General features: G+C 46.1%; 3 protein-coding genes across 6 annotated transcripts; 2 read left to right on the forward strand and 1 right to left on the reverse strand.

Annotated features, from left to right (window-relative positions):
• The first annotated feature begins 476 nt into the window (after positions 1 to 476).
• Positions 477 to 12,027, forward strand: rftn2 (raftlin family member 2). 2 transcript variants are annotated; one of them, XM_062456902.1, is made up of 10 exons: positions 1,120 to 1,250; positions 5,405 to 6,306; positions 6,603 to 6,783; positions 7,876 to 7,984; positions 8,158 to 8,338; positions 8,730 to 8,948; positions 9,733 to 9,839; positions 9,953 to 10,056; positions 10,141 to 10,219; positions 10,376 to 12,027. In XM_062456902.1, exons 2-10 carry the CDS (start codon positions 6,258 to 6,260, stop codon positions 10,580 to 10,582), a joined length of 1,236 nt encoding a protein of 411 aa, XP_062312886.1. In that variant the 5' UTR covers positions 1,120 to 1,250; positions 5,405 to 6,257; the 3' UTR covers positions 10,583 to 12,027. The 2 variants fall into 2 exon arrangements, with proteins under 2 accessions (XP_062312885.1, XP_062312886.1); XM_062456901.1 differs by lacking the exon at positions 5,405 to 6,306 and having other exon boundaries at positions 477 to 1,250.
• Positions 12,028 to 12,101: 74 nt separating this feature from the next.
• LOC134017345 (MOB-like protein phocein) lies at positions 12,102 to 18,413 on the reverse strand. 3 transcript variants are annotated; one of them, XM_062456860.1, is made up of 9 exons: positions 18,133 to 18,413; positions 16,428 to 16,583; positions 14,527 to 14,589; positions 14,155 to 14,255; positions 14,005 to 14,047; positions 13,691 to 13,777; positions 13,486 to 13,565; positions 13,190 to 13,301; positions 12,102 to 12,984 (listed from the first exon to the last, which is right to left on the reverse strand). In XM_062456860.1, exons 1-9 carry the CDS (start codon positions 18,133 to 18,135, stop codon positions 12,853 to 12,855), a joined length of 777 nt encoding a protein of 258 aa, XP_062312844.1. In that variant the 5' UTR covers positions 18,136 to 18,413; the 3' UTR covers positions 12,102 to 12,852. The 3 variants fall into 3 exon arrangements, with proteins under 3 accessions (XP_062312844.1, XP_062312842.1, XP_062312843.1); XM_062456858.1 differs by lacking the exons at positions 16,428 to 16,583; positions 18,133 to 18,413 and adding an exon at positions 15,315 to 15,454; XM_062456859.1 differs by lacking the exons at positions 12,102 to 12,984; positions 13,190 to 13,301; positions 13,486 to 13,565; ... (2 more) ...; positions 14,155 to 14,255; positions 14,527 to 14,589 and adding exons at positions 15,611 to 15,808; positions 16,180 to 16,269 and having other exon boundaries at positions 18,133 to 18,290.
• A 344-nt stretch (positions 18,414 to 18,757) lies between these two features.
• hspd1 (heat shock 60 protein 1) lies at positions 18,758 to 24,243 on the forward strand. The gene is made up of 11 exons (XM_062456861.1): positions 18,758 to 18,914; positions 20,356 to 20,531; positions 20,741 to 21,076; positions 21,226 to 21,321; positions 21,417 to 21,510; positions 21,620 to 21,788; positions 21,946 to 22,045; positions 22,153 to 22,398; positions 22,564 to 22,738; positions 23,087 to 23,265; positions 23,399 to 24,243. Exons 2-11 carry the CDS (start codon positions 20,358 to 20,360, stop codon positions 23,567 to 23,569), a joined length of 1,740 nt encoding a protein of 579 aa, XP_062312845.1. The 5' UTR covers positions 18,758 to 18,914; positions 20,356 to 20,357; the 3' UTR covers positions 23,570 to 24,243.
• Positions 24,244 to 24,479: the final 236 nt, after the last annotated feature.

Consider the following 24,479-nt stretch of genomic DNA (forward strand, 5'->3'; position numbering starts at 1 on the left):
AGAGTTGGGGAGATCTGGTATACTTCAGATGGTGAACAGGCAAGTGAGGGGCTTGTCAATTGACTGGCCAAGATGCCCTAAGGAGCCCTATACCACATGGGATCCATTACCTCTCGACACTGGTCTAGGATTGGTGGAGAGGAGTTATGGGCTTGGTGACATATGGCTTATTGCCTAAATAATGCCTCCTTCTATTACAAGTCATTGAGACATACAGAAAGGTGTTAGGTTTCTAAAATTGCAAATCAGAAAGAGATTTAGTCAACACATTATCTTTCAATTACCGGTCTCTATAAGAGTAAATAGAGTTATAGGTGTCTGGTCATTACCATAAAGAAGGACGTTGGACTTTCGTAATTTCACAGATGACGTGAAACATGCTGGATTAACCTTTGAACAGGTCAGCTGTCGTCTTTAATCATGGTTATTCGTAACGGTAACAATACAAAGACTTGTAACTCTCTGAGCATGAGCCAATTAAAATGAGAAATTATTCTGAATGGTGACAGACTGCATGTGATTTTTTTATTCACACCTTCCTCTCTCCATGCAGCCACCGCTTCCTCTGTCAGATGTTGTTGCTCCCTAAATCAGCTCGCCCACGTTCCTCCCATTTTTTCTGTCTCTAGCGAGAAGCCACGCTTTGCGTTCCTTTATGTAGGTTTCGGGTCTCACAGATTTGTTCCTTTACATTTTCCGTGGATGATTCCATCGAACAACATAGTGACACGTAGTAATATTACATTAAAACTATCATTTGCAACAAAGTAACAGCACGCGCCTCGGTGGAAAGTGTCAATCATAACTTTCCGCGAGTTTTTTTTTCTTTTCCCTTAGCAGTCAGCTCCACACTCCACACGCTCGGCGGTGGGATCAAGGATCCAATGAAGATCATCTACGCTCAGTAGCATAAACTCTCAGACCATTGGATAATTGAGGAATAACGTTTGTAGCCTATTGCAGTGTGCAGAGGTTATGTTGGGTCATTCCAAGGGATTAACTATTGAGCTCGGGATGGAGCAATCCCGTTAACTTCATATCAGGAGCGCGGCTGTTCATAACGGAGAGCTCTTCCCGTGATCGAGCTGTGTGAGCTGGACATCCCGCCACAATGGGCTGCGGGCTGCGGAAGCTCGAGGACCCGGAGGACAGCAGCCCAGGGAAAATATACTCCACTTTGAAGAGACCACAAGTTGAAACCAAAACAGATACGGTGTACGAATATGTGCTACTCGACTTCAGTATGGAAGGTAGGCTGTCATTATCTTGCATGATTGCAAGATAATGCGAAAACATAACAAAATCACATGAAGGGACCATTGACTGACCCGAATTTAGTCCTAAAACTAATCAGATTTCCATATGGTCCAGTGTAAATTACTTTGAGACATTGTACTTGTACGTTTTCTTAAAAACACCAAACTTATTGAAGTTGTGTAGTGGGTTACATAGAGTAAACCGTGAATTCAAGACATTCATTACATTTAAACTTCTTACACGTGTGTACCCTCGGCAGAAAGAGGCTGGGGTCTTCTGAAATGTCCTAGCAACAGTGCTGTCATTTTATTCTATCCAGAAATGGGTCAGGGGAGTTTTCCTATTTCTCCTTCCCATGTGACCCTGCAGTGTGAGTGTGTGTGTGAGCGTTTCAGAATGCTCATGCGTGACAACAAAAAATGGCCACTTCCCCACAGAGACACCTGCTGTTACATAGATATATTTGATAATCTCAATCAGCTATGGCTGTCAAGCGGCAGTGCATTTTCAGGGTAATCCAGATAACAGGAGGAGTCTGGCTGTTTTGACGAGGAGGACAGTGTGACCCATTTGGAAGGATATGGTGATTAAGTTGTTGAATGGAAGCCCACCATGTAAACAGGCCATGTGGCATAGTTAGGTATTTAACCAACTACCAGTGTTAGACTGGAAGAACTGAACTAATCATGATGGACACCTGTTTCCAGTGGGCTTGTGTCTTGGACATAAACTGATATGAGTTGTTGGGGACAGTGATTGATCTGATCACTGATCAGTAATGAACAGTGCTGTTCATCGATTATCCTGTTTTTCAAGATATGAGCCAGAATCTGGTTTTGAAAGGCTGGCCTGGCCTATTTGCCTCCCCAGCCTAGCTCCCCCCCCTGGTGAGCCACCTCTCTGTGCTGAGTTGGCACCCTGGATGGGCACTGGGATGTGATTGGACATGTCTATCCATTACGTGAGCTGGTTTTAAGCACAGCAGAGCACTGGGTTCTTTTGTTCGTTAACAAACTATGGGCCAGGTTGCTGCTCACTTAGACAAATACCTTGCATAGGTTTCATAATGAATGTGCTTGAGAGAATAGAACTTTGCGTTCATGTTGAGGGAGTGATTTTAAGCATAAAGAACTGTCAGTGTGTTCCATTCCTGAGGAGCACCTGGACTGCAGATGCCTTAGAGGTAGATCAGAATACTTTAGTTTCTTTCGCACACACGCTCGCTTGCTCTCTCTCTCTCTCTCTCTCTCTCTCTCTCTCTCTCTCTCTCTCTCTCTCTCTCTCTCTCTCTCTCTCTCTCTCTCTCTCTCTCTCTCTCTCTCTCTCTCTCTCTCCTCTCTCTCTCTCTCTCTCTCTCTCTCTCTCTCTCTCTCTCTCTCTCTCTCTCTCTCTCTCTCTCTCTCTCTCTCTCTCTCTCTCTCTCTCTCTCATGCACACAAGACTGACATGGTTTCCGTTCCATTAGATCTTTTCAGATAACCCCCCACCCTCCAGAGCCAGATGTTGGACTGTGATGAAGAGGCAAATAGACAGATTATGAAGATTGTCCCTAAACACTTCCCCACTACAGATTAGTTTCCCTATTCCCTGCTTTACTTCGACTAGCCAGGGGGGTCAGCATTGTCATGTTCCCTTTCACCTTTCCCCTAATAAGGAAACCTTTCTGGGACGCACATCTATACCCATCCGTCTCCCCTCCCCCTCCACCCTCTCTGCACAATGCCCCCCGCCCTCTCCTCCATCCTCCCCATCTCCCCTCAGCCTTCGGTAGCAGTGGCCCTGCCTAGTGGCTTGGCCTCCTTTTTAAAGCACCATTACTCCTGGCTGCCTGCTGTGGGACGGAAGCCGAGGCCAGAGGCAGCACATCAAAGACTAATGGCGAATGCCTCCCCACGCTGATTAGTCCGAGTTGGGATCTGTGCTGCTGTGTCAGTGAGGGGGGAACCGGGCCAGAGTTGGGCCTTCTGAGGGGGGTTGAGGCAAGGCCGGGGCCCTAGGAGAGTCACAGGGGAGAGTGCAGGGTAGAGGGGAAAAAAAGAGTTGGGGGGGAGGAAGCGGGGAGGGGAGGGGGAGGGGGGGGGGCATGACTGGCTGGATGGATGGAGTACCTATGTTAATGGCCACAGGAATGGATGGATGATAGATATAGAGTTGACTGGAGATATGTTTTGTGAATATAAACGGATGAACGGGAAGGATAAAAGGATTGGGGGATGAATGTAAACTCCCTCCTCCCCGCTTCGCTTGGTTAATGTCATTCTCTCCAAGGTTGTTTACCTCTGATGGATGCAACTCCTGATTACTTCTCTGCTGAGTCTTCAACTGATCTACATTCTACTACTGGAAAACAGAGGGCCTCAATCTAGTGTATTCTTTCATCCTGTTAATCTGAAAACACGGGATTGTGTCAGATTATCGTGAGTTTCTACGATTTATTTTCATGGGACAGTACAAGGGCAGACCTGGCCGGGTGGCTTAATACCGTGTGGAGAATCAATCTGGTTGGCCTTAATAACATTTCTGGGGAGTTCAAAGCAGCTTGATTGGCGTAACTGCCTAATGTTGTGCTAATGTAATCTAATGATGTACTAACAGACAGGGCAACAACTGAACAGACTAAGTGCCTCTATAATCATATAAAAATGATCGGATCCAGTGAGAGCTCTAGTACCTCCTTCTCATGCCCTCCCGTTTGTCCAACACTGTATGCCATGTCTGGAACATAGCTCCACCTTCTCTCTTTCTCTGTCAGTCCTTGAATTTTCTTCCCCTCCCTCCTTCTATTCGACGGTTGCCAGTGGCTCTTACAAGCTCTCCCTTTCACACATGAGCTTTCTGGCTCATAAACTCTCTTGTAACCACATTCTCCCCTCCTTCCTTCTTGGTATCTCAATCCTTCTCCCCCTCTTCTTTCTTTTACTTGCTCTGTCTCCACAGCATCCCCCCCCCTCTTCTTTTGCCTCCCTTTTTTTTACACAGCTTCTCCTTCGCACCTCCCCCCCCCCTCACCCCCCAATTTGCACCCCTCCTCCTGTCCTTGCCTTTTCTCCCACATAACAACGAACAGAGGGCTCAGTGTGTGCATTAACAGGGCGAGCACTGGGATGGTGAGGGGGGGGGGGGGTTTGGGGAGCAGGAGAGGGACAAAAGCCTGGGCCAGAGACGTGTGTGTGTGACACTAAAGGCCTGTTTCTGAACTGCCTGGCGTTGTGATCCTCTGGAGAGCTATGGCCTGGAATGTGTCCTTATTTTCACACAGTCAGGTGAGGACTCCCACCAAGGTTGATCTGAAGGATCTTTTGGAGAGGATTGGTTTTAGGCGGCTGTGTTCCTGTTGTTGTACCGTTATCTCAGCTTCTCTCTGTAGCACACAGGATATGCCGCTTGGGCACTCTGGTTGGCCTTGCCAGTCTGCCCACAGTCCTCCCTAACCACCCACTGGTCTAGACATCCCAGAGTGACGGATGTGGACCTCGGATTAGAATCCATGTCCACCAGCCAGCATTCCAGACCTTGAAGCCAAATCAGGCCGTAAAATTCACATGAAGTCCAGGGAAACAATCTGTTTCAGATGTTCCCGGTTGTGAGAATGTGGTGTAGCGGAGTATGATTGTATTTGTAAACATGCAATGTGTACATTCGGTTGTGCTGGAATGGGCTTGGTGTGTGTTGCTGTCCAAGAACAGTGTGCCAGTGTGATGTGCTGTTTGTCCCCTTGATTTCACACAGCTCCTATTTTGTTGATGTAAACCCATGTGCAGTATGCATGCGTGTTAAGACTACAAATGTTTGTGTTTGACTGTAAAGAGTCTGTGTGAGGCCCAGAGCCAGCCCTACAGTGAACAGCCACTCCAGTAGACTCAAAAAGTAAGGTAATGATGGCAGGAGTGGGTTGCCAGATCCGTGAGAAAGTCACTGTGTGAAGGAAAAACAACCCAACATCCGCCTGTCCACTTCCCCGCTAGACACCGAGTCCTAGTCCTGTTTTGTAGATCTGCAGAATAAAAGGATCAATTGTTTCGAAACCAGAGAAGAAAAGTGCTGGGGGATTAGATAAGGGGGTGTAGTCTGGACTGTGTTTGTGACTGTTGGAGCAGCGGCTGGTATAAAAAGCCTTGTGGTGACGGTGGTGTATCCCTCTCATTAGGAGCAGCCCTGGGCGGGGTTGAGTGGTTACCCAAGAGAAGGAGGCCTCAGCAGCCTGCTGTGCTTGTAGTCCCTGTCTGGCTGGTGTAACGCTGCTGTGCTTGTAGTCCCTGTGTGGCTGGTGTAACGCTGCTGTGCTTGTAGTCCCTGTGTGGCTGGTGTAACGCTGCTGTGCTTGTAGTCCCTGTGTGGCTGGTGTAACGCTGCTGTGCTTGTAGTCCCTGTGTGGCTGGTGTAACGCTGCTGTGTTTGTAGTCCCTGTCTGGCTGGTGTAACGCTGCTGTGTTTGTAGTCCCTGTCTGGCTGGTGTAACGCTGCTGTGCTTGTAGTCCCTGTCTGGCTGGTGTAACGCTGCTGTGTTTGTAGTCCCTGTGTGGCTGGTGTAACGCTGCTGTGCTTGTAGTCCCTGTGTAGCTGGTGTAATGCTGCTGTGCTTGTAGTCCCTGTCTGGCTGGTGTAACGCTGCTGTGTTTGTAGTCCCTGTGTGGCTGGTGTAACGCTGCTGTGTTTGTAGTCCCTGTCTGGCTAGTGTAACGCTGCTGTGTTTGTAGTCCCTGTCTGTCTGGTGTAACGCTGCTGTGTTTGTAGTCCCTGTCTGGCTGGTGTAACGCTGCTGTGTTTGTAGTCCCTGTGTGGCTGGTGTAACGCTGCTGTGTTTGTAGTCCCTGTCTGGCTAGTGTAACGCTGCTGTGTTTGTAGTCCCTGTCTGGCTGGTGTAACGCTGCTGTGGTGTGTCGCCGTGAGAAGGGCGCTACTCTATCATTCACATTCCTCTGTGACAACCAAAACGTTGTTCTGGGTTTGTGTTGTGTGTGTGTGTCTGTGGGATTTCCCCTCTCCCCAGGGGAATAGGGATGGTGAAGTCATTAGAGGACGGAGGAGGAAGGGTGCAAATGGCCCTGTGTAAATATTTGCCTTTTTGACATTTTATTCGTTTAGCCGATGCTTTTATCCAGGGTGAACTAAAAATCAGGGCATAGATTTTTCCACTGTACTCTAATCCACAATGCAGTGTGCACAAAGCACATTACAGGGATAACCCCTTATCACAGTGAGTCACCCATAACCTAGACCTAATGCATCTCTCTCTCTCTCCCTCCTCCTCTCATCCTCCCCCTCCCTTCCTCCTCTCCTTACTTCCCTCCTACTCCCCTCCCTCCCTCCCTCCTTCCTCCCCTCCTCCTCCCTCCCTCCTCCAGGCAGTCGTCCTACCGTGCAGTACGTGGCCTCCCTGTGCGAGCTGCCCCAGGCCCTGCAGCCCTACTACACCCAGGGCTACGTCCTGACAGCCCTGCATCCCATCATCCTCTCCGTCGGACGCACGCGCTCGCTGCCCTTCAGCCTGCTGTATCGGGCCATCCTGGCCCGACCTCGGCCCAGGTAATGCCCCCCTCACACACTCACAGACATGAGAGGAAGCCCCAGAAACACACACACACGCATGCAGACATGAGAGGAAGCCCCAGAAACACACACACACACGCATGCAGACATGAGAGGAATCCCCAGAAACACACACACACGCAGACATGAGAGGAAGCCCCAGAAACACACACACACGCATGCAGACATGAGAGGAATCCCCAGAAACACACACACACGCAGACATGAGAGGAAGCCCCAGAAACACACACACACACACACGCAGACATGACACGCTTGCACATGGTCTGGCAACACAACAATCCCCCACAGCACCATGACCCAGGTGCTGCAGACACAACAATAACTCCCACCGCCCTCCTCCACTGCTCTCTGATTGGAGCTCTGCATGTCAGCGGCCTTCCCACTCTAGTAAATAGCTGAATGATTAATAAGAGGAGCTGCATATTTAATGCAGGATCAGTAGGAGGTCAGACCGGCAGACGGCTGTGTGAGGAGACGGGGATGGGGGGATTTTGGGGGGTCCTAGAGAGGATGTTTCGGTGTGGTCTGCCAATGGGTTGAGACAACGCCTGCCATTGGGTAGAAATGTACCCTGACAACAGGAGTTTTGTTACCTGGGCCAATGGGGCATCTCTGCCTCCTCTCTCCTGGGTGCCCGGTGTGTGCCCGCTGTGTGCCCGCTGTGACCTTCAGTATTATACATTCCACTGGTGAAATGTAAAACATACCATATCATAACTATCTTCTCTCTAAGAATAATATAAGCGTCCGCTAAGAATCTCTCTTCTTATTGGTGTGGGCCAACATGTCCTAACTGCTAACCGGGTCCCAGCAGAGGAACAGTTCTGTATGTCTACACACTCCTCCTGTTTTCTTTATCCTTATGTATGTCATGCTTAGACAGCAGTTGTCCTCTCATGCTGGGCCCATTAAAGTTTCATATGTTTTCTGTCTGCATACAGCCTGATGAGAACTACCCAGCTGGATGGACAGGCCCTCTGTAGCGTGAGACCAGTCAGTGAGCTAACCTGTGTGTGTGTGTGTGTCTGTCTGTCTGTCTGTCTGTCTGTCTGTCTGTGTGTCCAGTAAGCATGCGGTGTCCATGTGCCACAGTGTCCCAGTGCTGAGAGTGGAGGAGTGGCCCCTCCCAGGAGAGTCTCTGACGGGAGACATCGTGAGGGCGCTTATCGACAGGGTCAGTCCTGCACACCACACTGCAGCACCCCCGGAACATGTCATAGACTGACTTACCCCTACTGGCACAGACGCCGTCATATAGTTACTGCACCCATCCAACGCAAGCCCCCCCTCACCCCCCCCCCCCCCCCCCCCCCAGCCGCCTCCTGATCTGTGCGTGCGTGTTTGCAGGTCAACAGCAGTGCACGTGGCGGGGTGAGGTTTGTGGGCTCGGTCCTCCAGCAGGCTGGAGGAGGAGGGGGCAGCAACGGCCGGGTGCCCAGTCCCAGGAGGGGCTGCCGTTCCCCCCCGCGCTCCCCTCCGCGCACCCCCCCTGGAGACGGAGACCTGGAGGAGAACACCTACAGCCCTGGTGAGACCTCTTCTCTGGTCTAACCCCTTCCCTCTCTCCGTCTCTTCCCTCTGCCTTGTCGGTGTGTTTGGGTTTAAGCCTGTGTGGTGGGGATGAGAGTGAGTGACAAGCTGCCCCGGGGCTCTGCAGCAGTACTATCACTCTGCCTGCCTGCTCCTCAACCCAGGCTGACCTAGCCTACATGGAGCACAGCACGTCACACACTCAGACACTGTCTACTACCAAACAATCATACTCTTTGAACAGTACGAGTTCCTCTTGGATGCTGTTTGTCAGGCCAGTATGGTTTTAACCTTCTTCTCTTTGTTCCATGGTCATCTTTCTTCCCTCTCTCTCCCCTCATGTCCTTCCCTCCCCTCTTCCCCCTCTCCGTCTCCTTCTCTCCGTCCAGACCTAAGGCTTCTGGTGTTCTTCCATTCCTGGGCACCAGGCTGCGCCCCGCTGGACTCCCTGGCCTGTCAGTACCACCAGGGGGCACTTTCCATGCGCGTCTCCAGGAAGGGCCAGGTGGTCAGCGCGCTGGAGGCTGATTGGCTGGAGCTAACCGCCGCCTACTACCGCAAGGGCTGGTCATTGGTGGACTCTTTTGTATACTGGGACACACCCAAAGGTACAGCCAGTCAGGTTGATGGTCCATATGTTGGCAGAGCTAAGATTCCAGATGGTTTTGAGTCTGTGTAGAGTCCTGTGCTGATATGAATAGTAGTAATCTCCTTTCAGAACAGTCCCACTGCAGCCTACTATAGTGAGAGGTCACAACTATTATAGGGTCTACTAGGGTGATGTTAGAAACAGCCTATTACTGATGACAGGATGGGATTAAAGAAGAGGGGAAGGGAGGGAGAAAGAACGAGAGATTAAGAACATTGTTTGTCCTTATCATCGTTCAAATCCACATCTGTTTCTCTCCCACTCTCCCAGTCTATCAATTTTTGTGCTCCCAGAAAATTCTGTTTTACAGTCACTTCCTGTTTGCGTGAGCCCCTCCCCCTCTCTTTCACTGTGGCTATATTTGGAGCTCTCCTTCCAACCTTGTGAACTCACTTCCTCTAGACTGGCAGCTGTAAAAATTCACCTCATTCGTAGAGATATGGAAATGTAGAACACACACAGACACATGCACTCGGGCAAGCACACACATCCTACTTCCAAAGGAGTGTAACTAGTTCATTGTCATCTCAATGACACACTTTCCGTGACACGACACGAGAAAGATTCTACACGGACCCCCCCCCCCCCCCCCCCCGTGTAGAATCTTTCTCCTCCTCCTATTGTGAAGAAATCTGGTGCTTGGTATATTTCCATGTTACCTACTACAGATATGCAGAAATGTATAGGGATATATTGAAATGTGAAATAGATACTTGTTGATTATGCAGTGATGTGTGTGTCAGGTGACCCAGTGCCCAGGTCTCTAGAGGGTCTGTTTGTCTATGAGGAGAGGAGCACTTCACCTCCAGCCAATGACACCATCGTCGTGGAGCAGTGGACTGTGATAGAGGTCAGCAATGCCTGTGTGTGTTTGAACAAGACTGATCTGAAACGGACCTCTTTCCCATCGTGTACCTGGGATGTACCACTAAAGGGACAGATGTCTTACTGCCCAATGTGTAGGGTTCCAATGTGAAGACTGACTATGGACCCCTCCTTCACACTCTCGCTGAGTTTGGCTGGCTTCTTACCTGTGTGCTTCCCACTCCTATCATCCGCCATGACAGGTAACACACACGCACATATACACACAAATGCTAGTACCACACACACTCTGTGACTAACTATGTTTGTTCTTTGTGGTTCTTCAGTGATGGTAACCTGGCCACCAAGCAGGTGGTGTTCCTCCAGAGACCCGTCAAGATGCAGGCAGCTTCCCCGAAGAACCAGGTGAGCTGTGGCTGTGAACGTACAGGAGGACATTATGGCGCTAGAGATCGTAATACTTTCAATTGGGCCACACTGCCTCCTGTTGGACATTGGATGAATGACATAGCTGTGTGAAAGGCGAATATGTTTGAAAGGTTTCTTGGGTGTTCCTCACAGGATGCCACAGCCTCCATGCAGCGTGATGTTTCCACGCGATCTGTGAGTCGCGGGGTGGGCAGCACCACCCCAGAGGAGCTCTCCCCTACATCAGGGGGTATTGGGGGCTTCCCGGTGTTCGGAGGAGGGTATCCCAGCGCCCTCTCCCACCTGGAAGAGGGGGGCTTTGAACAAGACGATGGCGCAGCAGAGGTTACCTGTATGTGATCAGCGCAGAGAGAGACACCGACAGAAACTGTAAACACACACACACACACACTTACTGTACACCCATATCCCTCTAACCCTTTCCACATAACCAGGAATATAGAGTAGAGAAAAGAATTGGCACTTTTGTAATGTTTATTATTTTTATATATTTTTTTTTTTTCAAGCCATACAGTATTTATCACTTGATTTTAAGACCACATTTTATACAAGTTCTTGGGGAAAAAACAAGCAATATGCATTCACTACCATATAGATATTTTACTTCACCTTGTTCGCATTCACGTATGACACTTTAGTAAGGGAAAGGTTCTAAAAGAGAATGTCATGCTAATCATGCATCCTTCACATGATGAGAAACAGACACACATATGACTGTCACCTCCGCAAAACAAGCCACATGTGACGGGGATCAGAGGAACCAGGAAGAGCCATGCACACTGACGGCCCTCTCCACTTCCTGTGATCCATCAGTCCTCCTCTGAGATGTTTTCATCCGCTTTTCCTGTTGTGTGACCCACCCGCCGCCACTTGCACCTCGGTTCATCCCCTCATCCTCTGTTGGCCTGCTACTTCCTGTTAGCTGTATCTCTCCTGTAAACACATGCAGGATATAAACATTTATCAGGTGGACAAATACACAAGTTGTGTATGTCGGTACTGAGAATAACCTGACCTCTCAATACTGCTGTGTCACAAAATAAGGAGCCCTGCCTCTTGTGATGGGTGACATAAAACACAGTTCTTGGGTTCATGCCCGGGGAAGTTTATTTGTACAATAGGATGAGTTTTGATGTCTTTCTATAGGGTGTATGGGTTCTCCAAGGCCCCAGGATGGCTGTGAATTTTTGTAAACATCCACTTGAACCATGAGATTGAGTTAGTTCAACTTCAGTTCGGGATGTTCAGGTTGTGTAAAATTGATCATAGGGAAAAAACTTTTGACAAATCTTTTAGGGGAAAAAAAGCCACATTTGAGACAATTTGTACACTAGGGTTATACCTTTCATTTTGACTGGTGCTCGAGTCTGTTCTCCATACTCACCTGTTAATGATGTAATTACGTTTATTTCATCAGTTGGGCTCAAACTGTGCACATTGTTATGGAATTATTTGTTCACTTGTTTCACTGTTCAGTGGTAGAAGTCTCAAATGATTGACATTGTTTAAGATCTGACTCCAGGACACAAGACAGTTTTTAGTGTAATGGTAATAGAGGGAATGAAAGGAAGGCTTGACAAGAGATTGTCATGCTGCTGTAAATATCTTTATAGGTTAACAGAAGTATTATTGTTTGTGGGAACCTTTGTAGTTCTACATGTTTCTATTGATCTTCCTCGCCTTGGGATGAGTAAATCAGTGTTATCTACCTTTTGCAGTGTTTTCAGTTTTGAGAAATGTTTTCTTCCTGTACTATTGATATATTAAATAGTTTTACCCTTTTAGCCGTTGTGCGTTTGTTTTTACACCTTTCAGCTGACAACCCAGCCCCCCCAAGCAAAACATATATAGCTGGGTAAACAGTCTTTTTACATTTTTATTAAGACATTGTGAAAATGCATGTCAACAGTAACAAAACATGTGTTCATTTAAAATAAAAAAATACAGTGGGTTGGAAAGACAAGAATCCTCTCACACAATAACTTAGGATAAAGGAGGATAAAGGTTTACTGAGATCAACATGGAAAAGAACAGAAACCAGAAAAGATCGAGGAAAAGCAAAGCTGAAGCACCAGAAGAACATGATAGTCGGTAGATGAAGAGGAAAGCAGGAGGGTGGCAGGGGTTATGTACAGGGAAACCAACCATGTGTTTGCCTCAACGACACATGCGATGGTTACATGGGTTTGCAAATCCAGCTGCTTAAAACATGAAAGCAAGGTCCCCCTGCAGAGTAGTGAGAGCCTGTCCCAGTCCAGAAACAACCCACTTGCAGATCTGAAAGGATAGGGAAGGTCTAAACTGGCTTTAAGTCCCACTACATTGAGCTATATAGGCCTAGCTTGCCAAGCAGCTGCAGCTGAACCACACGGACCTCGAATAGACGTCCTGTTAGCTTGCCTTAAATCTCTGATTGTCCAATTATCTCAGATCTCCACTGTACTGTAGCTTTGGATCACAGAGCAAGTTCTATGAGGCATATACCATAATGTGGGTTGATATGACGATAAATGATGCTCAACACCAGTGCAGGGGCAGCACTATCTAGGAGGTTGTTTCTGTTCTGGGCTCATGTCTGTAGTGTGTGTGCGCGTCCGCCTTGGCCACGCTCAGGCTTCGCTCTCTCCCGTGGGGGTGTTCTGGACTTCCTCCTCCAGGATGGGAACGATGAGGTTGTCCTTTGACATCAAGTTATACTTCATCACAAAGCGCGTGAACCGATGGCACAGGAACGTCTCGTTCTGCAGGGGGAAAGAAGAAGATGATGAGAGAACTACAGCAAAAGTCCCATTCAGAAAAAAGACTTGTAGAAGTGTGACTCGAATACATAGCCACAGTTGTGGAAATGGTAACTAAACCTCAGGAAATGTAACGTTTCCCAATTGTCTTGGTAACAGTGCCCTGGTATCTAAAGGTGGAACTGTCTGTGACACTGAGACTTCGTACCTCATACTTGTCAAATATCTGGCGGTGGTGGAAGTAGGCATGGGAGAATATCCTGTATATGCGGCGACACACTGAACCCAGCTTGGCCACAGATGACTCTTTGATGCTCACCCTGAAGAGACCAGATTTTCAGGGAGAAGTGCTAAAATCACAATGTGGATCAGCGTTGTCAAGCCAGGTTATGATATGCATCTTCATAATACTCACCGCGGTTGGCTCAAAAGGCAGGGTATGATGCCAGTCCTACAATAAGTTGATAGTTTGTGTGATTAAGTGTGTTTCATGACAAAACTTACCGGCTGGGAAAATACTTGTTGCTGTTGAGAAGGCAGGCAGCTCCGTCCAGCGTGTGCCTGGTGTAGTCAATCGCAGGACACTGCACAAAAACAGAAGAAAACTGTCACTAACTGTCATCCTATAAGACAAGCGTAGAATCCTGGTACCACATGGTTTTACAGCAAACAGCATTGTAGGTAATGGTCTTGATGATTTAATGCCCACCTCTTTGGGGGTCTTGTGGGCAGCACAAAGGAAGATCCATTGTTCTGTGGCTGTCATCTGGGTGCAAGTGTCTGGGTGGCACTCACTCTGTGGACAACACAAACAAATTCCACAGTGTAAGAGTCAGACCTGATCTCAACATTTTCTTTATTTAATCCAGGTGACTTGTATTAATCTAAAATGAATGTGAAACTGATGCCTACTATATCGAACAGCCAGTCGTATCAATTAATATCTCTGCATTTGAATATGGTAATTGGAAAGTGAAGACTTGAAATGCTGTTTGATTGGCTGGTGTGTGGGCAGGTACCCACCTGGAGCTTGACAGCAAGTCCATTCAGCTCTAGACAGAACTGCCTGTATTGCAGAGCCAGAAAGGAAATGGAGAAAGCAAATTGTTTTTAAAACACTGATTCTATACAACTTTCTCAGAATAGAATGAATACTGCTGCCAGATAGCCTACCTGAGGTGCTCATACTTCCACACTCCTTCATCCTGTCCCTCTGGTGGCTCCAGGATCTTATCAATGTTGGAACAGTCAGACCGGATGTTCTGCTGAATATACTAAAAGGGAGAGAGAAGCCTTGAGCCACTGACAATGAAATAGATAACTAGTAAAACCTCCCTTAAGGCCACAGCTTGTTTAACTTTTTATATAAAAGCTAGCCAAAAAGCAATGCATGCAATGTATGAGAGTTTAGGGTTAGCCATTATGTTTAACTTTAGTTTTCTTCAATGTTGTTTGATATCATTTGCAAGGCAATGCCGTATTCTGTGAAGTTTAGTCTAGACACTCGATCTCATTTTTTTTAACAGCCCTGCTAGTACACCCCACCTGTTGTACAGCCAGCGTGCTGTCCATTTCCTCGAACGATTCATCTGGCCAGTTGTAGAAATCCTAAGTATGACAGAACAGTCAAGACGTTACATAAATGTGTTTAACGTCCAAGCCTTGTCAGTTAGAGGGTTGACTCGATGACAATGACCAATGTAAACAAATAATTAAATTTATCTAGCCCCAGCTAGATAATGCTACAAGTTAGGTAGTCAACATTTGCTAGAAGTTCAGCAACAGAATGTTAATGTAATGGCAAGTTATCAAATAAACAAGACTAGCTAAGTCAACAGCGTACCCGGCTATGAAGTATTGTCCTAGTATTATCATTGATATCAAACTAATAATGTTAGCTCTAGAGCTAGCTATCTAGTAGAAGTTGCTTTCCAATCAGCTAGCTTTCATTAGCATTTAGCAGCCAGTTGCTAGCTAACTAGCTAGCTACCTTCCAAGCTAGCATTGAGAACGCACGACTATAAGCCGGAACGTAATCATTAGAAATAGTATTAGATGGTTAAATCCGAATACTGAGAAAGTACAACTGCAAATCTGTGCCAAGCTAAAGTTGGCTTCGCAAATGATTTTCACAATTTGACAAGTACTGTACAGTATCCAACAGACATTTCAGTCACTGGGCCGACCCTTCCTATGCTGGTTAACTGTCGTATCCGGAAGAGAACCACTGTTAATTGAGTTTCCCCTATTAAATCACCACATGGACAGCTTCTGACCACACAATAACCACATTTTTTTAAAACTATAATTCGTCCCGATTGGTGGAATCCCACCTTTGCTTTGGTTCCAGGCCGATTCCTCCTGAGAACTGCAGTACCCTCCGCCATGACCATCTCGACAGAATACCCGGATGCTTCTCTTGCGGACTCGCTATAGCTAGGGCCACTGCTGCAGCAGTGAGTCAGACAGGAGATGTTAAATAAGCCCCAATGTGTTATTTGTCCACAGTTACAAATAGTGTGTCAATTTAATACATGTGTAAAAACATGTTATATAGACCACTACACCAGACACTTCTGCAATACTGATGTTTATGTTGTATGTTAACAAAACAAAAATCAGACACATACAGATTCAGTAGGTAACTTTATTAATGTAACAAAACATGATTAGAATTATTTACAATTGAACAACATAGAAAAGGAAAAAAAAAGGACATGAGGCCACTTTTAACTTTCATGGGATTGCTATGATTTTACATGTTGAAGATAGGACTTTAGTCTACATATTTCCCCAAGATATCGGCATCACGGAAGAGAAAGTAGTCCTGAAACACAATATGTTAATAAATTACAAGAAGGCAACAATCGTAGATACTTGACTCATCACTCAAAATAAGACAATTCCATGCTTTTGAGTTATGGGATTTTGTGTCTTTATGTGTGACCCAACCAAACATTGATCAGAAGTCAACTTGTGTTTGACCCTGTCACCATAAATACTACACCCTATTGGGGCCACTTTATTTTAATCTCTTCCGGTAATGTACCTAAACCTATACTGTCATTACTATATAAAAGGTAGAATTCCTCTCATCTTTACTACGTTTTATTGTACAGAAATACTGTATATTTCCAATTTAAAAAATCCACACTATCCCGCATCAATCAAATACCTGAAATGTTGTTCCTGACATACCTTGTCTTCCAGGGATACTTTAGTTCCACCATACTCTGGAAGGAGGACTTTTTCTCCAACTTTGACACACACAGGTTGAAGATCCCCATTCTGGATGAGATGACCAAAACAAAAGCAATAGAAATATATGGTGAGACACAGGTCAGACGTAGGATATATAGACTTCAGACGATAGTATTGACCATCTTCCAGAAAACTATTCTGGAAGATGGTCCCAAGGTCTAGATGAACCAAGTTAATTTGGTTACCTTGTTGACAGAGCCGGGTCCCACTGCCAATACGGTGGCCTGTAGAACCTTGCCCTGGGCCTTCTCTGGCAGCATGATGCCCCCCTTGGTCACAGTCTCAGCGGCCACACGCTCCACAAGCACCCGGTCAAACATGGGGAGGAACCTTCTGAAAGCCTTTGGAGACAGAGGAAAAGACCGAATTATATAAATCTTTTTAGGATCATGGTCACTGGGGTTGTCCAAGCGTAACAATAATAAATGGCCACAAGGGGGAGTCTAAGATAAATTATGGAAAAAGTGGAAGGCTTGAGTATCATGAAAAATGCTTTTTCCCCCCACAGTACATCTCCACACAATTTAAATTTTATGAAAGTTATCAAAACAAATATTTAGTTACACGAGGGTCAACAGACAGGCAGTTTGGTTTAGAACAGCTGCCTGTCTGATAGCAACAGATGCATGTGTAACCTTGAGTGAAGGTCACATGGAGGTTGGGGGTGAATGAGGATTGAAGAGGGGGTGGAGCAGTAGAAAATAAATAGACTGGAAGACAACGCATTTGGGTTACAATCTGTTGACTCTCGGGGGGGGGGGGGGGGGGCATGGGGGATGGGTACAGGGGGGAGGTTGAGTGCAGACCTTCACTCCCTACCTATCAATGTTTACCATCACAGAGAAGGACAAAGAACACTAACAGATTCAAAGATGGATTTCTCAGTACATTTAAGAATAAATCAACTGGTGCACTGTCACAGTGCCTTCCACTACCTCCTCCTGTGGCAAGCCCTGTGTGCGGTCTGGAAGCCTCAAGGACATGAAGATAGCATTCAAGGCCTTCTTCAATGACTTGACATGGCTTTCTAATTTTACTCGTGATTCTTCAGATGCGTTTCATAAATTGTTTTATTGGGATAAACCCAATATGGTTGGACTAATTGTAATTTATTTTTTATCAAATAGAAAAAGTTACGTTTTTAACATAATTGTTAAATCACTGTGCCAAATATGCACCACAAAATGATTAAAAAACACTTTAGTGTTAAGTCTGACTTAAACTGGACGTGACGACAACGGAACCCGGAAGGGGTGTATGAATCGCCGGTAATGCATTTCACGTTGTGCAAGGACACTGTGCAATCAATTTGTTAACACTCAAAGGGTCAAAACATTTGTAAATATACATTTTTAAATTACAAGCTACACGGATAGTACAGTAACACGGGTATTAGTTTCAAACTATTGCTGAATTATTTTGGATTTCACACCCATAATTTCGTTTTTCAAGATACCTCAAGTGCAGTCTTTTTGGTCACAATATCACCGATGTCTTAAATATCCTTATTAATCAACCATTGAATAAACTGGTCTTAGTCACGTTGAAATTTGGTGCATTCTACGCAGTTTCATCTGTTGACCCTTCGGTCCGTTTGGAACGTCTGTCCATCTCATACGAAACCGTATTACTCGTTGGCTAGTTTAAACTCTGTTGAGACGTATTTTGTTGACAGCAACGTAATACACCTGACTTTGTATAGTTCGATACATTGACAAATTAGCACCAGCTAGCAACCTAAATTGGTTAGCCATTCACTAGCAAACAGTTCTATGAACAGGCTAGCTATCAAGTAGCTAGTGATATGGGATTAAGAGATTGCAGATGTATTTTTCATTCCATACACATCGACACCGTCCATTTCTGAGTGACATAAGTATAAATGCTTACCATTGTTGTATGTGCAGTCTCTGAGTCCTTGTGATGTTAAGCCCCGTTTTCTTTGACTAGAAAGAGAGAAAGCGCGTGGATCTGAGATCTGACACTGAAGGGGAATGGCACCACGTGAAGAAATATCCAGAACAGTTACGCGCATGCGCGTCTTCAGGTGCCCCCTAATTTTGCCATTCCAATACTAATCCAGAATGTTCTATAAACTATTACGCAATGCAAATCTCTCAGTTTACTACATGGACGAATAAAACAACTAATATAGAGGATTATTTTGTCAACTGCAATGAAAGCGCTGCTAATTTGTAGTGCGTACATGTGATTTTAAGCATAGACATATATATGTCTATGATTTTAAGTAGCACCGAGGTTGCACAATGTCAACTTTGACCTCTCTTTTTCTCCAATGGCACATGCGAAAATTCTGGAACTCCGCACCCGGGAACGAGCATGCATTTGTTAAAGCACTGACAGTATAACATTATAAAGCGTCCTATAAAGAAGTTAACTAAAATATTAGGTATATGTAAGTATTCCACAATCTATTTAACAGTAAATACTATTCTAGTATTCGTAAAATTAGTAAAAACAACAGTTTATTTCGTTATACATGGTCAGGGGTTCACCGGTAAATTACCCGGATGCGATGTACCATGTGCAGTTCTGTCTCTGAACTGTAGCACGGTTGCACCATCACTGGCCTCTCTTCACCACATTATATCATTCCGTGTCCAACCGACGAGCAATTCGTGCAGTCTTCAAACAATTCGACAAGGAAGGAAGTAAGTACCTATTGTAAGATATTTGTTTATCTTTATTAAGGTAAGCATAATGTATACGGACATTTGCAGTTAACTGAACTGTCATTCTTTTTAGCTAGTATTTTGGGGTGAAATTCTTTAGCCACAAACGGTAAAGCTAGCTAGCACTAGCTATGGTAATCTTTCCTCACCCAAGGACAGTAAAAACTACAAGTTAGTGTTTCATTATGCACTAATGCTTGATATTAAGCAATGAAGAGCGTCTATTGAATTTCAGCTCCCATAACGTCTAATGGCAATCCCTCAAAACAGTATTTTACGCTAATCGTCTTTACATTTTTCATTCTGTTAGAATGTTTGAATGCTGCGTAGTCATGTGCTTGCATAAATCGTCCAACGATTGTACGAGTTACTTAAAATGTACATCCTTAATCCAAGCACGGGTTACTGTTCAAGCTAGCGGCACTCAATGGCAATAACTAGCTAACTAGTTTAATCTGGCAGATTGCTCATCTGTCACTAATTTGTCATGTACGCTTCAGTTTAGAGCACAGAACAGTTAATGTTCCGTTTAATTCCTAAATTGAGGTTTAATTAGTTACTTGGAAACCACAGTGGGCATCCTTCTCATTCATTTGGCAATTCAGGGGGAGTCATTTCCGCGCATGCTGTGTGCGTTTTTGACCTTGTGACGCGTGACCTGAACACTGTCCATGGAACACACGTGGGAGCCGTAGTGAAGTGGAGATTCCGTGTCATTGTATTACACTCATTGACTAACAATAAGTAAATCATTCAGAGGCGTATTATTTTATTTCTGTACAACCTTGTGTGGATAGCCCATCGTCAGTACTACTACCAGGTCTTTGAAACAAGGAAAACATGCTTGTAGGCTTCTCCTTAGAATTTGTACTTCTAAGTTCCAACCTAAAATTCTTAAAATCATGAACAGGTGATAGACAGATGGATAGCCAGCTCCACATAATATAACAGCAGGCTAGTATGTATTGTAAATGATAAAGCTATTTATTGTGTGTTATCATTACTGTTATTATTACGACGGATTTAATCTGCTCGGAAATTGAAGTCACCCCTTCCCCAATCCTCTTGCTATACATTAAACGGCCTCTAGGGTTGGTTGTAGTGTGCCACACTGACTGTCCTTGCATGACTTCTGGGGGAGGGGATGTCTTGGGAAGATAATGGTCATGTGCAACAGGTTAACTTCAGTATCTTGTGTTTTTCACTTCATAATTTCATAAGTGCCAGTGTATGTCCGATTTAAAGTAAAGCCAGGACTATTGCGAAAGTGTACTTATTAGCTCACATATTTGAGTTGGCAGAGTAATTGCAGTGCCTGGACTTGCCATGTGCTTTACTCTTTCTCCTTTCCCCCTTTTGTAACTGAAATCTCAACTGTTTCTCACGTTCCCTTCTATCTCTCGTTTCTTCTCCTCCACAGCAATGCTGCGTCTATCAACAGTGCTGAAACAGATGAGGCCGGTGTCCAGGGCACTGGCCCCCCACCTCACACGCTCCTACGCCAAGGACGTGAAGTTTGGAGCTGATGCCCGGGCTCTCATGCTGCAAGGAGTGGACCTGCTGACAGATGCTGTCGCTGTCACTATGGGACCCAAGGTATCCAATACATTTATTAGCCATCTGAAGTTAATTAACTGATTTCTGTCTGGGGTAACTACAAACGGGTTACAAGGTGGTCATAAAATAACGACTCCCCTTCTAATCTTTCTTTAAAAATGTGCCTTCTGATTTGTTTCCGAAATTATTTTTGTACTTCCTTTACCAATCTAACCCTCCCCCTTCCCCCCACCACTCTCCACTTACAGGGTCGAACTGTCATCATTGAGCAGAGTTGGGGCAGCCCCAAGGTTACTAAAGATGGCGTGACTGTTGCCAAGAGCATTGAGCTGAAGAACAAGTTCCAGAACATTGGTGCAAAGTTGGTGCAGGATGTAGCCAACAACACTAATGAGGAGGCTGGAGACGGCACCACCACTGCCACTGTTCTGGCCCGTGCCATCGCCAAGGAGGGCTTTGATAGCATCAGCAAGGGTGCCAACCCCGTGGAGATCCGCCGTGGCGTCATGCTTGCTGTTGAAACAGTCATCAATGAGTTAAAGAGGCTGTCTAAGCCCGTCACAACTCCAGAGGAGATTGCACAGGTACGTACTGGGTTTGGGACTCAACAAGTTAGCCAAGCTTTCCAAATATTTATCAAGTTTAAAATAAAAAGCAGAGCTAGCCAAGCTTTCCAAATATTTATCAAGAAATTATCTATCCATCTGACTGAAATATCTACCGGATTCCCCAGGTTGCTACCATCTCTGCCAATGGAGATGTAGAGATTGGTACCATAATCTCCAACGCCATGAAGAAAGTGGGCCGCAAGGGTGTTATTACTGTCAAGGTACACTATTACTAATAATCCAAATCTACAACCACAATATCCCTTTGTTGTACTCTTCTCTTCAGCATTAAATGGTGTGTATTCCCCCCCCCCAGGATGGCAAAACTCTTCATGATGAACTGGAGATCATTGAGGGGATGAAGTTTGATCGTGGCTACATCTCCCCCTACTTCATCAACACAGCTAAAGGTAACACCTCTCCCTCTTTAGTACACCTCTTTCACCCAAGTCCCACAGAGGTCGTTTTCCATTCTTGACCCCCCCACAGCCTGACTTCATTCCCTCTGCCTCTCCTCAGGTCAGAAGTGTGAGTTCCAGGATGCCTACCTGCTGCTGAGTGAGAAGAAGATCTCCAGTGTCCAGAGCATTGTGCCAGCCCTGGAGATTGCCAACCAGCACCGCAAACCTCTGGTCATTGTGGCTGAGGATGTGGACGGAGAGGCGCTCAGCACCCTGGTCCTCAACAGGTATGTCTGTCCACTAGCCACTCCTCCAGCCTGGTCCACTCTCAACATGTCACCGTGACTGGTTGTACTGGTTGTTCCCAGAGCGGAATATTCAACCCTAAGACCAGACTCTGAGATGTTATGATTATTAAGCTGTACTCTTTGTGTCTTTGCTCAGACTGAAGGTGGGGCTCCAGGTGGTAGCAGTGAAGGCCCCAGGTTTTGGAGACAACAGGAAGAACCAACTGCATGACATGGCTATTGCCACCGGTGGCACTGTAAGTACATTTGGCACTAAGCACTGACTTGGTCAGAGTAGAAAGTTGTGGTTTATGGTGAGTAGAGAGACCCATCATCCAACATGACCACTCTTGCTGTTCCTCAGGTGTTCGGGGATGAGGCGGTGGGCGTGGCCCTGGAGGACATCCAGGCTCACGACTTTGGACAGGTTGGCGAGGTCTTGGTTACCAAGGACGACACCATGCTTCTGAAAGGGCGCGGGGATGCGGCACTCATCGAGAAGCGCTCTCAAGAGATCGCCGAGCTGCTGGAGAGCAGCACCAGCGACTACGAGAAGGAGAAGCTCAACGAGCGTCTGGCCAAGCTGTCTGACGGAGTGGCGGTTCTTAAGGTGAGTCGTGCACAGGCAGGGCAGGATGATGGTGTTACGTAAGAGCAGAGAAGGGCACGTGTTCCTTGTGGAAACAAGTCATAGCATAAGAGGCTACTTGCTCTACGGACTAACAAACACCCCTCCTTAACAAATAGTTTTTCTGACCGGGCTGTTTCATTTCAGATCGGAGGAACAAGTGATGTGGAGGTGAACGAGAAGAAGGACCGTGTGACGGATGCCCTCAACGCCACAAGGGCAGCAGTAGAGGAGGGCATCGTGCCCGGGGGCGGCTGCGCCCTGCTGCGCTGCATCCCTGCCCTGGACAACATCAAGCCTGCCAACGAAGACCAGAAGATTGGTAAGTCGGTAACCTTTTCTGGAGATGGACATGAGCGCACACGTTCACATCCTATATTGTCCCACTTCAGGAAATTCGGTTTGCACCAGGGCACAGAAACGGTACACAACAGTACAGCACTTTGCCACTGGCCACTACTTGTGCAGCGCCCGCATTCTCTATATGGACAAACCGAGCTATACACAGTAACACTAAGAGTTTTTCTTCCACTCCTTTTCATAAATTGGGAGATGTGAATACATTTATTCTAATATCTCCTTTATCTAGAAGATCAAAACGGATTTGATCATCGCCAGACAGAAGTTGACAATGACTAATAATAAATTCTTATTCTATGTCTCTCCCCAGGTTTGGAGATCATCAGGAGGGCACTGCGTATCCCAGCCATGACTATTGCCAAGAACGCTGGTGTAGAAGGTTCGCTTGTGGTGGAAAAGATCCTGCAGGGAGGACCTGAGCTGGGCTACGATGCTCTCATTGGAGAATATGTCAACATGGTGGAAAAGGGCATCATCGACCCCACTAAGGTATGCTTTCCCCACAAACAGTTGTTACTTTCAAGACTACCTTCATGCTTTTGATGGACTTGAATTTACTCCCTCTGCTGGTACAAGTTATTATTGCCTCATAGGTAATTAGTTTCTCTACCCCCCCCTGCAGGTGGTTAGGACCGCACTAATGGATGCTGCCGGTGTTGCCTCTCTACTCTCCACTGCTGAGGCTGTGGTCACAGAGCTGCCCAAGGAGGAGAAGGAGATGCCAGGCGGCGGGGGCATGGGCGGTATGGGCGGTATGGGCGGCATGGGAGGCATGGGTGGCGGCATGTTCTAAGTGCCCTGGCCACAGACGTGCTATACAGACTAATGAGCAGATTGAAGAGGCCGGGAGGTTGACCGGTGTCCCTCCGACCTCATCAAACCTGCTCAAACTGACTGGCCATGAGTTTGTTGGAGCTGCAAATGGATTAAGAACCCCCACTACTACAATTCAGTCTACCCCCCTCTCCTCTGGAGGGCAGCCTGGGCTTGCCCAGCCCCTCTCCGTCCCTCCATCTCTGACTGTGGCCTGGACTTACATAATCCCTGATGAGGCCCCCCCCTCGTTTACATCTCAACCTCATGGCTGTCAAATACATCATTAACATGCCCACATAGCTGCAACCTGCTCTTGTGTAGTTAATGGTTGAAATGCTCATCTGTGAGAATAATGTAATGCTGGTACAAATAACATTTTGGCATTTCTGTGTAATATTAAATCATGAAGCCTGTCTTGCACTACTGACACTTCAATGAGGACCTGCAGAGAAACACTTAACTTGGCAAATATTCTATATAGTTAAGAGGGGTGGGTTCCACTGATCTTGGCCAGGAATGTCACTCGATAATTTCTTTTGTAATGTTTTGTTAATTTCAGTCTTGTGTCCTTTTTTTATATCTGTACTGGTTTTCCCATACTTCAGACTTCTGGGAAACCTTTTCGGTCAATTAAACAGATTTTCCTGCAGAGCATTTGTCATTTTGTTGATTTATAGTATGACTCTTGCTGTATAGTATGACTTGTGCTGTAAATGGTAACTGAAAGACCTACTCCTTCAAGTATATAATTTGACATAATGATTGGAAAAGTGCCTCATTTACAAGTCTGAGTGTTATCAGTCTAATTTGGCTAAAAACAAAAGAAATATTAAAATCAGAGGGTTGCTCAATGCACCCATCTCTACCGGGGAGAAGGGAGAGGAACA

The sequence above is a fragment of the Osmerus eperlanus genome, chromosome 3 (assembly GCF_963692335.1).
Source record: "Osmerus eperlanus chromosome 3, fOsmEpe2.1, whole genome shotgun sequence".
In the NCBI taxonomy this organism is placed as follows: domain Eukaryota; kingdom Metazoa; phylum Chordata; class Actinopteri; order Osmeriformes; family Osmeridae; genus Osmerus; species Osmerus eperlanus.